Source organism: Cervus canadensis, chromosome 5 (genome assembly GCF_019320065.1).
Source record: "Cervus canadensis isolate Bull #8, Minnesota chromosome 5, ASM1932006v1, whole genome shotgun sequence".
Taxonomy (NCBI): domain Eukaryota; kingdom Metazoa; phylum Chordata; class Mammalia; order Artiodactyla; family Cervidae; genus Cervus; species Cervus canadensis.
In genome coordinates, this window is record NC_057390.1 from 54,286,812 (window position 1) to 54,298,908 (window position 12,097).

The following is a 12,097-nucleotide window of genomic DNA, read 5'->3' on the forward strand; positions in this document are numbered from 1 at the left end:
TACTTTCAGGATCTTCTTGCCGTCACTTATCTGTGATACTTACAGTTCCCATACACATCTCCACTTAATATCCAATATTTATTTATTTCCACTACACAATTAGAAAAAAATACATGTGTATGCCTAGAAGAGTGAGCACTTGAGACATAAACCAGAAGACTATTCCAGTAGATGTGCCCCTTAAACAATTAATAACTTGTTTTGTGCCACAGAGGCTAATTATGGAAAAGTCAGTGGGAAGAACAAACTTCACCTCTTCCAGAAAAAAGTGCTAATATGATAATGAGGAAGAGGCAGTATTTGTGGCAACTCCAAGGCTTTTCTGGGAAGAGACTCCTCCCTGTGGCAGGCATGTCCTTGAATCCCTGTCCTGGCTCCTTTTTCCTGTTATTCATTTCAGTGCCCCTCCCTCAAATTCTCTTATAAAAGCCCAGTCTCTTCTGCCCTGAGAAGCCAGGGCAGCTCCCTGTAAGACAGTTAAGTGGGAGCCGAGATAAGGTGAGACCCGTGATGGGGGGGGGGGGGGGAAGTGTACAAGGACCCTTGTCTTCAGAGAACAAGGGAGCTCTGAGACCAGGGGAAGCCAGACTTGGGAGATCTCAGGTGCACTAGGATGTGTAGATTTTCTAATTCTTTCCAGCACCATGGAAGAGGAGGGATGCTACCAAGCTGAATTTATTCCTAGGGGACTAGGTGAAGGAAAAGACAAGAGGTACAACACGGGATCTCTCACACCCTCTCTCTGACCACCCTCCCTTTAGTTCTCTAGCTGCCTCCACACCTCATGGACACTATGCTGCCTTCCCTGGGCCTCCCTAGGCTGTCCTGGATGCTGCTATCCTGCCTGATGCTCCTGTCTCAGGTCCAAGGTGAGATTTCTCTGCCTCTAGCACTGGGTTCCCAGTGTCTGCTCAGGGCCAAGGCAAGGAGGAAAGCTCCTGTGCCTCCCCTGGTAATGGGATATCCCCACACAACATAGCTGCCTGGATTCCTGAGTCATCACTCCTTCCTTCAGGGTACCTAGTGGTAGGAGGCACCCCAGTGGTTCAATAACAGTGGGATGAGATGATTTTCATTTTCTCAGTAGTGTCTAGTTTATGTGAGTTGATTAATGCATAGAAGAATGATGAGGATCCAGTGTAGGAACAAACAGTCCAGAGGTGGAAAAGAGTGTTTGAATTAGGCAGATGCATAAAAAGAAAACACACCGTCTCCCAACTAGTACATCTAGTTCATGATTTAAGAAAGAGAAATCCTTGGAGTGTTGGCAATGGTGAGAGGCACTTAGGAGTTTGGTGTCACTGCCCCAAGCACTGGCCTCATAGATATTCTCCAAGGTCACCTCCATACTTTAATCCCTTATCTCCATTTTACCTCATCCCTCTCCTTTATTTCTTCTTCTTCAGGAGTAGATTCCCAGAAGGAACTGCGCTCTGAAAGGATCAGCTGTCCCAGAGGTTCCACAGCCTATGGGTCCTCCTGCTATGTCTTGTATACATTATCCAGAAGCTGGATGGATGCAAATGTGAGTTCTTGGGCTTGCAGTTAATAGAGATAAGGAGAAGCAAGTCAGAGACAGGGTTGTGGGGTATGGGGATCCTCAAGAGTTTCCTTAGGGTGAGAATAAGAAGTTCATGCTTACAAACACATCCCTTCTTGGCCCCGCCCTTCCCCTAGTGATGTCTAAGCTCCTCCTGTGTCTCTTCATTCCCCACACAGTTTGCCTGCCAGAGGAGACATTCAGGACACCTTGCGTCTGTGCTCAGCGGGGCTGAGGGATCCTTCCTGGCCTCCTTGGTTAGGAACAACTTGAGAACCCAATCAAATGTCTGGATTGGGCTCCATGACCCCACAGAGGTACATTTACTTCCTTTATAATTTGTTACTTCCAAAGATGCTATGGCCACTCAGCTTCACCCCTACCCACCCCTTGCCCCATCCCATTTGCCAGCCCAGCAAATACCCAAGAGATCCCTGGAACTCAGGAGATAACTAGGGAAAGTGAGGGCCTTGAGGGCAGCTGAAGAGCTGAGTTCTGTGCCATTTCCTAGACTCCTGCTAAAGTTATTCTGCCTCTTATCAAGCTTTTACACAATTCACACAAGCATGAATTTGTAATTCTCTGTAATTCTCTATGCTTCCTTGAGTCTGAATATTCTGTGCTTAGCAAGTCCTAAATCAAGATTTAGGATTGATGCATTTTTCTTTTTCTTTTTTTTTTTAATGGGCTTCCGTGGCTCAGCTGGTAAAGAATCTGCCTGCAAGGCAGGAGACCTGGATTTGATCTCTGGGATGGGAAGATCCCCTGAAGAAGGGAACGGATACCCACTTCAGTATTCTGGCCTGGAGAACTCCATGGACTGTGTAGTCCATGGGGTAGCAAAGAGTTGGACAGGACTGAGCGACTTTCATTCTCACTTTCCTTTTTTATAAAACAGGCATTGTCTTGTTTTATAGCCTTGGAGGTTCAGAGGGTAATTGCAAATACATCCCCAAGTGTAGTTCAGATAGTGACATATTACTCCGAGGTGTTTTATTGGCCTTTGTGATTATTGGCTGTGGAATTTGCCAAGTGAAGCAGGGAGTTAGGGAGAGTTTCCTAGAGGAGAGCTGTGGGGCATCATCTGGAAGAGCAGAGCAAATTCCATGATGCTGTGGAGGGGACCAGGCATTCCAGCAGAGGGCATCAGGCCAGGAGAATTCTAAAAGTTTTCCTACATCACCTGACTCCATCCTCTGCTCTATAGGGCTTTGAGCCCAATGCTGGCGGATGGGAATGGAGTAGCACTGATGTGCTCAATTATTTTGCCTGGGAGAGAAATCCTGCCACTGTCTCAAGCTCTGATCACTGTGGGATCCTGTCCAGAACATCAGGTAAGAAACAGAGAAGGTCACTTCTACTTAGTCTTTTCCTTTGATCCCCCATTTCTGGGCTTGATCGTCAGAGAATCCTCCTCTGCTATGAAGTACAGTATTGGTTTGTCTGCTTTCATCCCCTTTCATCTCTCCTTTCTTTCTATCTTCTTCCCTTTGAGTAGGACCTTGGTGAAAGGCCAGAATCTGGGATTCCTCTCCACTGGGTCTTCAAGCTACACCAGCCCCATTGACTCAAGCTCTTTTGTCTCTTTAGGATATCTGAAATGGAGAGAGTATAACTGTAATATGAACTTACCCTATATCTGCAAGTTCAAGGGCTAGATCAGGTGGGAAGTCAGCAGCCTGTGTCTTGTTGCAGCTCATCATGGACTTGGAACCAAGTGTGAAGACCCAATTGGAAGGGGATATTTTCCTTACACTCTCATCCTGACCACCTCATTCTGTCTTTCCCTCCTCCCCAGCCTCATTTCAGGTTCTTTTGTATGCTTTATAATCTGAGTTTTCATGATACTATAATAAAAAAAAAATGTAGTTTTAGTTTTCCTTTGCTTGTCTTCTCTGCTTCATCCTCATAGATAAACTCTGGAGAGGAAATGATTGAGTGAAGAGAATCTGGGGTCAATCTCTGCTCAGTTTCACTCAGGAATATATATATATTCCTCTCGGTGTTTTTGTGGTTAGAGTACGTCAGCACTGCTTCCGTAGGATGTGAATTGTGGCCATTTAAAGACTTTGCTCTCCCACACACTCTACTGCTTACACATTCTCCTAGGCCAAGTCTCTGATTGTATGAGGCAACCAGTTTAGGAGATGATGTTTAGAACATTATTTTCTAAACCACAAGTATAAAGGATAATGAACAGATTTTATTAATATTCATAAAATATAAACAAAATGAACAAATTAAAAAATTAAATGGATAAAACATTCAAAACGCAAACCTAATTGTTTTGTTATTAGTTTTGACAGACAAAAGGTAAGCTTTCAAATTGTACAATTTTTTATTGTCTTTCAAACTTCACTCTTCCCTTCCCATGGTCAGATGACATGAGTCCATCTAACCACATTCCTAGATAACCCTGTTCCTAGATGGCCCTTGGTAAAACTGATCGCAGAAGGTCCTTCATCTTGGCCCTTGAAATACTTTGACACAGTTAGGACAGGATTTGGGTCAATTTATTGTCTGATAGGATTTCTCTTGCATATTTTGAATTAAAAAAGTGACAATTTTCTGGAGAAATTCCAGTCACCTATCTGAAGGCAAGACCCAGATGTCTCATGTTATCTGTATATTTCAAGACCACTAATCTGCCTTTCACTTTATCACCACCCCAACTTCATCACAAGATTTTATCATGGAAAAAATATTTTGGGCCCATTCCCTAATTAGGAAAAACACATTTTTCATATGAGACTGAAATGTTGTTGCTGAGCCATGAAAGATGTTGGGATTCTTGGCCTCTGGAGGAGAGGTCAACAATCTGGGGCCAATGATGAGGCTTGATTGCTCAGAGCTTTTGTGTAATAAAATTTTATTAAAATATAAAATAGATAGAGAAGACTTCTGACATAGATGTCAGAAGGGGGCAAAAAAGTGTGCCCCCTTGATAATTTTTCAGTAAGAAGTTATATACCCATTAGTAGGCTGAGGCTGCTAATTAGAGAAAGGAAATGTCTCAAAACTCAGAGAGTGGCACCAGGGCCCTGACCCACAACATGCAGTTTGAGATATCATTGGCACAAGGTGAGTCATCTCGGGCCATAAAACGATTGACTCAGGTCGACTGTTTGACTCAATCATGTTATCCTGAAGAAAGGCAGATTCCCAAGCAAATATATAGTCTCATTAACATAGCTTAAGGGAACATTTTCCTGAGTAAAACATACTTTTTTGTTGAGCCATTATGGGTTCTGAGTCTTAGGCAAACCGACTTGAAGGAAGACAGAGCCTACGGTAAACACATAGTTCATTAACATAGCTTAAGAAAAGCATTTCCACAAGAAAAACACATTGCTTGGCTGAAGGTTTGAGAAAAGTTAAGTTACATGGAACCAGGTGTCATCATGGCAACACAGCAATCCCACTCCTGGGCATACACACCAAGGAAACTAGATCTAAAAGAGACACGTGCACCCCAATGTTCATCGTAGCACTGTTTATAATTGCCAGAACATGGAAGCAACCTAGATGCCCAGCAGCAGACGAATGGATAAGGAAGCTGTGGTACATATATACAATGGAATATTACTCAGCCATTAAAAGAAACTTTTTAATTTTGTATAGAGAATGAAATAAATCTGATGCTTGTAGCTTGTTTCCTCTTGCCCCTTAAGGGAGAGATAAAAAACGTCTGACACTTGCAGCTTATTTCCTCTGTTTGGGGGCCCCTAACCTTCCTGTCCAGAGAAGGCAATGGCACCCCACTCCAGTACTCTTGCCTGGAAAATCCCATGGACGGAGGAGCCTGGTAGGCTGCAGTCCACGAGGTTGCTAAGAGTTGGAGACGACTGAGCGACCTCACTTTCACTTTTCACTTTCATGCGCTGGAGAAGGAAATGGCAACCCACTCCAGTGTTCTTGCCTGGAGAAAGAATCTCAGGGACAGGGGAGCCTGGTGGGCTGCCATCTAAAGGGTCGCACAGAGTTGGACACGACTGAAGTGACTTAGCAGCAGCAGCAACCTTCCTGCCTGTTACCCTCTCAAGACCACTGATAAAATTTTCCATATGGACCAAGAGAACTACAGTGTTGTCATATAAGAGTTTTGCTTCCCAAATGAAGAGATGAAATGAATGGTCAGTGTCTTTTTAAAATTGTTTGTTAAATTTCATATCCTATTTCTAAGGTAGACTGCTTTGACTAAATACTCATTTAGAGCTTCTGGTGGAAACACTTCATCAGTTTAGATGAATTTATAATTGTTCTATTCCAGAGGTCTTGATTTTCTTCCCTGGTTAAAATAACAACATGGGTTTGAAAAGTTTACAGTGATTGTGCTTGTGTCAGTTTCTATTTTAGTTGAGTTCAATTTTCAATGGGAGGTGAGCTAACACAGCTATGGTGACCAGATCCTATTCTTCCTATTGGAGAACTCATTGTGTTAGGATATTTTCAGTTGAAAGAAAGAAAAATCCCAATATGATTTTGTTCAAAAAAAGTAAAGGTATTTATGAAATCACATAATTGAAAATATTTAACAGTAAGAAGACTCTTGAGAGTCCCTTGACTACAAGGAGATCCAACCAGTCCATCCTAAAGGAGATCAGTCCTGGGTGTTCTTTGGAAGGACTGATGCTGAAGCTGAAACTCCAATACTTTGGCCACCTGATGTGAAGAGCTGACTCATTTGAAAAGACCCTGATGCTGGGAAAGATTGAGGGCAGGAGGAGAAGGGGACAACAGAGGATGAGATGGTTGGATGGCATCACCAACTCAATGGACATGGGCTTGGTTAGACTCTGGGATTTGGTGATGGACAGGGAGGCCTGGTGTGCTGCGATTCCTGGGGTCGCAAAGAATCAGACACGACTGAGTGACTGAAATGAACTGAACTGAACTGAACAGTAAGGAAGGCTTTGTGCTAGTTTGACCAGGGCTCAGGTGTCATTTCTCTGGGGTTCTGCTGTCTGCATTCTCTTTTATATGCAACTTTTATCCCTCTTCTGGCTTCATTTTTGTAATAGTTCAAGAGAGTTGTCAGAGGCATCTGGGAATACTGATTCCTCAGCAATATCAGTAGAACATATATGATTTCCTCAACTGATAAAAGAACAATCCTGACTTCCTTCTGTCTTTATAAACAAATCTGAGCGTATTGCTAGACAGAAAAATGTTATGGATTGTTGTTTTAAGTTTGAATTACTTGTGCATCCTTGAGCCATACTTAGAGCAAAGAAGATCAGTTCAGTTCAGTTCAGTCGCTCGGTTGGGTGCGACTCTTTGTGACACCATGAATCGCAGCACGCCAGGCCTCCCTGTCCATCACAAACTCCCGGAGTTTACTCAAACTCATGCCCATTGAGTCAGTGATGCCATCCAGCCATCTCATCCTCTGTCGTCCCCTTCTCCTCCTGCCCCCAATCCCTCCCAGCATCAGGGGAGGGATTTTCCAATGAGTCAACACTTCGCATGAGGTGGCCAAAGTATTGGAGTTTCAGCTTCAGCATCAGTCCTTCCAATGAACATCCAGGACTGATCTCCTTCAGGATGAACTGGTTGGATCTTCTTGCAGTCCAAGGGACTCTCAAGAGTCTTCTCCAACACCACAGTTCAAAAGCATCAATTTTTTAGTGCTCAGCTATCTTCACCGTCCAACTCTCACATCCATACATGACCACTGGAAAAACCATAGCCTTGACCAGACAGACCTTTGTTGGCAAAGTAATGTCTCTGCTTTTTAATATGCTGTCTGGGTTGGTCATAACTTTCCTTCCAAGGAGTAAGCGTCTTTTAATTTCATGGCTGCAGTCACCATCTGCAGTGATTTTGGAGCCCCCCAAAATAAACTCTGACACTGTTTCCACTGTCTCCCCATCTATTTCCCATGAAGTGATGGGACCTGATGCCATGATCTTAGTTTTCTGAATGTTGAGCTTTAAGCCAACTTTTTCCCTCTCCTCTTTCACTTTCATCAAGAGGCTCTTTAGTTCCTCTTCACTTTCTGCCATAAGGGTGGTGTCATCTGCATATCTGAGTTTATTGCTATTTCTCCTGGCAATCTTAATTCCAGCTTGTGCTTCTTCCAGCCCAGCTTTTCTCATGATGTACTCTGCATATAAGTTAAATAAGCGGGGTGACAATATACAGCCTTGACGTACTCCTTTTTCCTATTTGGAACTAGTCTCTTGTTCCATGTCTAATTCTAACTGCTGCTTCCTGACCTGCATAAAGGTTTCTCAAGAGGCAGTTCAGGTGGTCTGGTATTCCCATTCCTTTCAGAATTTTTCATAGTTTATTGTGATCCACACAGTCAAAGGCTTTGACGTAGTCAATAAGGCAGAAATAGATGTTTTTCTGGAACTCTCTTGCTTTTTCTATGATCCAGCGGATATTGGCAATTTGATCTCTGGTTCCTCTGCCTTTTTGAAAACCAGCTTGAACATTTGGAAGTTCTCGGTTCACGTGTTGCTGAAGCCTGGCTTGGAGAATTTTGAGCATTACTTTACTAGCGTGTGAGATGAGTGCAATTGTGCGGTAGTTTGAGCATTCTTTGGGTTTGCCTTTCTTAGGGACTGGAATAAAAACGGACCTTTTCCAGTCCTGTGGCCACTGCTGAGTTTTCCAAATTTGCTGGCATATTGAGTACAGCACTTTCACAGCATCATCTTTCAGGATTTGAAATAGCTCAATTGGAATTACATCACCTCCACTAGTTTTGTTCATAGCGATGCTTTCTAAGGGCCACTTGATTTCACATTCCAGGATGTCTGGCTCTAGGTGAGTGATCACACCACTGTGATTATCTGGGTCCTGAAGATCTTTTTTGTCCAGTTCTTCTGTGTATTCTTGCCACCTCTTCTTAATATCTTCTGCTTCTGTTAGGTCCATACCATTTCTGTCCTTTATTGATCCCATTTTTGCATGAAATGTTCCCTTGGTATCTCTAATTTTCTTGAAGAGATCTCTAGTCTTTCCCATTCTTTTGTTTTCCTCTATTTCTTTGCATTGATCCCTGAGGAAGGCTTTCTTATCTCTCCTGGCTATTCTTTGGAACTCTGCATTCAAATGGGAATAGATTTCCTTTTCTCCTTTGCTTTTAGCTTCCCTTCTTTTCACAGCTATTTGTAAGCCTCCTCAGACAACCATTTTGCCTTTTTGCATTTCTTTTCCATGGGGATGGTCTTGATCCCTGTCTCCTGTACAATGTCACGAACTTCTGTCCATAATTCATCAGGCTCTCTGTCTATCAGATCTAGTCCCTTAAATCTATTTCTTACTTCCACTGTATAGTCATAAGGGATTTGATTTAGGTCATGACTGAATGGTCTAGTGGTTATCCCTACTCTCTTCAGTTTAAGTCTGAATTTGGCAATAAGGAGTTCATGATCTGAGCCACAGTCAGCTCCCAGTCTTGTTTTTGCTGACTGTATAGAGCTTCTCCATCTTTGGCTGCAAAGAATATAATCAATCTGATTTCGGTTGTCCATCTGGTGATGTCCATGTGTAGAGTCTTCTCTTGTGTTGTTGGAAGAGGGTGTTTGCTATGACCAGTGTGTTCTTTTGGCAAAACTCTGTTAGCCTTTGCCCTGCTTCATTCTGTACTCCAAGGCCAAATTTGCCCGTTACTCCACGTGTTTCTTGACTTCCTAGTTTTGCATTCCAGTCCCCTATAATGAAAAGAACATCTTTTTTGGGTGTTAGTTCTATAAGGTCTTGTAGGTCTTCATAGAACCGTTCAACTTTGGCTTCTTCAGCATTATTGGTTGGGGCATAGGCTTGGATTACCATGATATTGAATGGTTTGCCTTGGAAATGAACAGAGATCATTCTGTCGTTTTTGAGATTGCATCCAAGTACTGCATTTTGGACTCTTTTGTTGACTATGATGGCTACTCCATTTCTTCTAAGGGATTCCTGCCCACAGTAGTAGATATAATGGTCATCTGAAGATAGTATCACATAAATTATAAACTATCAGGTATGATCACTATCAACAAATCTAGGGAAGGTGTCCCACAAGGATGGAGGACATGTGCTTTCTTAGTGGAACATCTGGGAGCTCTTAGAGAAAAAGGGAAAGAGAATAATGAAATTGGTCAAGTTCCCAGGGATTTTCATAATGCACACATTGAGACAATGGAAATAGGTAAGACTTGACATCATAATCAACTGGGATTAAAGAATATAAAAAATGGATATAAGCCTTCTTTTTTGTTTAATTATCAACAGTTACCATGTTCCCTGCATCAAAAGTCTCAAAATATACAGCTTTTTGAGTGAGGAGAAGTACCTCTAATCTGCAGAAACCAAGTCAGGGATCCATATTTTCTTGTTGTCTGTTTGCTGTTGACATCTGACATCATAAAATACCATGCTTCTCATTTTTCTCACAACTTTGGTTGAACATTTCCACTTCTCTTTGTAATCTTACATTGTGAATGCTCCTTTTGTTTCTTATTCTGCTAGTCATCATGTAAGTATGCCATGATTTTTCTCAGACTCCCTTTGAAAGTAATGAATTTAACTGATACTGAAAGTTTAGATGTCATTATTTTTCAAAGCTTATCTGGTGATGCTGTATATTTTCAAAAAGTGAGTAAGTCATTTGGTGAGGATAAAATAAAATACTTCCTTCTCCTAAGAACATTGAAAGGACAAAAGATTAGAAAGACACTTGGAAAATTTTGTGATATTGTCATTTTTTAAGCCTTTTGAAATTTTTTTCTCTCTAAATCAGGTGTAGACTGGACACTACTGTTTTGCTGCTTTCCTAAGGATGTGCTAAACTTTGCCTAGAACTTGAAGAAGGCAACTTGGTGTTCATAATCTGGGTCACTAAACCAAGTGGCTACTTTGGGAATGTAGGGAACTCATAACCAGTTACTTGCTGCTGGCCTTTTCACAGAAAGATTAAAATGAAAACAACAACACCACCATTGCAAGCAATCCTAAGCATTTTAAATTATTAATTTAAAAGCTTTTATTCCTATATTTCCTAAGTTGAAAATTAAAAATAATATTGACATTTAACAAATCAGATAAGTTTAATAAATTGTGGTACAATTGAAGTGAATATTTATCATTATTAATCACACTGAAATGCTTCAGTTTTTAAAATGATAAAATACGTATGTGGGAGGAGGTGGAGGAAATGAAATCTCTCCTTTTCCACTTCCCTATTCACTATCCCGGTTGAGTGGTTTTACCAGAGTAAATGAGGAAGATTTATTACAACAGAACATGAGCAAAAGTTAGAGGTGACAAGCCTCACAATTGAGCAGAACGAAACCAGAACCTGAGAAGGGACACAGGTGACATAGGTTCAGAGAGATTCCCAGAATGGGGAGAGGCCCTTCCTGGCACAGGCTGGAACTGTCCAATATAAGGAATCCTTCCCACAGTCAGTCCCGCTTTCCTTCAGGCAAAAGTGGAATTTTATCATTCTTTGAGTGTTTCCAGGTGCCCAGTTCCCATGTACCTGAGCAGTAGCGGAAGACAGAAAAGATCTTCCAGGAGAAGTTGCAAAAGGGAAGCAAAGAAGTAGCCCAGAAGGGATGCAGTAGGTAAGCCCTCCTGGTGTTACTGAGCATAGACTTGTGTGCCTGACATACAGGAAGGTCAAACAAACCAAAACATTGAAGTCTGGAGCAGAGAAAAGTTTATTTTGGGACTATGAAAGGAGAAAGGGTGGCTCATATTCCCAAAACCCTGAACTCCCTCAAGTATTTCAGCAAAACATGTTTAAAGGCAAAGTGCGGGAGAGGACTGTTGGCTGTTGCAAGCTTCTTTGTGTGGGAATCCTTTATTCTTGCTGCTGTCCATGTAGGTCAGGTCATTGCGTTCCTGTAAACCCCCCCACAAGACAAATATTATTCTCTGTTCTGCAAGTTTTTATCTCTATATGAACGGGAAAGTGTCATGCACATAGAAGCTAGATTCTTTAGATGGGTTATCCTGTATATTTCAGGCTATAGGCAATATTCTTAGCTCAAAGCAAAATCAGTAAAGTGCAAAGTTTAAAGTAAAAGAAACCGATATTATTTGAGGTAAGATTCATTCTTCCTTATTACATTGAAAACATTTTGGAGGATATTTGGAGAGAGACTTATGGAAAAGAGAAGCAGGGGAGAGTGGACAGATCACTTCCTCTATTGACAGCCCAGCTTATCTCCAGATTTTGCCCTTTCCCCCAAACTCAAGAAAATAATCAATACTTGCCTAAGTAGAATCTGATGGTAGCAGATGAGGATGATTAAGAAATAAAGTGGTAATTCTTTCAATTGAATCCAACTACAAATATCCCTGAAAATCTGAGTTTAGTGTAAAAAGATTACTTGCAAGTTTATCTCTCATTATTTTAGATTAAAAAAGTGATAACATTAGATAACTATTCTAACCCTCTAATTCTCTAAAGAATATTAATACAGGTGTTTAAGTAGCAAACTGTCCTGTTAAAACGGAAAATTCTTTAAAATTCAGTTTCCTGATTGGCACACAATAAATGTGTGTTTAAAACATTTCTTTCTTTTTTTTTTTATTGGAACATAATTGCTTTACAAT

General features: G+C 41.5%; 1 protein-coding gene across 1 annotated transcript; it reads left to right on the top strand.

Moving 5' to 3' along the window:
• The first annotated feature begins 448 nt into the window (after window positions 1-448).
• LOC122442626 (lithostathine-like) lies at window positions 449-3,420 on the top strand. Its single transcript, XM_043470474.1, has 6 exons — window positions 449-498; window positions 762-869; window positions 1,407-1,525; window positions 1,720-1,857; window positions 2,748-2,874; window positions 3,131-3,420. The coding sequence occupies exons 2-6, from the start codon at window positions 785-787 to the stop codon at window positions 3,196-3,198; spliced, it is 537 nt and encodes a 178-aa protein (XP_043326409.1). The 5' UTR covers window positions 449-498; window positions 762-784; the 3' UTR covers window positions 3,199-3,420.
• Window positions 3,421-12,097: the final 8,677 nt, after the last annotated feature.

Excerpts from the sequence above, each read along its gene's own strand:
- LOC122442626 (XM_043470474.1), top strand. The coding sequence starts at position 785 with ATGGACACTATGCTGCCTTCCCTGGGCCTCCCTAGGCTGTCCTGGATG. Across the intron at positions 870-1,406 it reads GCTCCTGTCTCAGGTCCAAG|GAGTAGATTCCCAGAAGGAA; the intron begins GTGAGATTTCTC and ends CTTCTTCTTCAG. Across the intron at positions 1,858-2,747 it reads GGCTCCATGACCCCACAGAG|GGCTTTGAGCCCAATGCTGG; the intron begins GTACATTTACTT and ends TCTGCTCTATAG.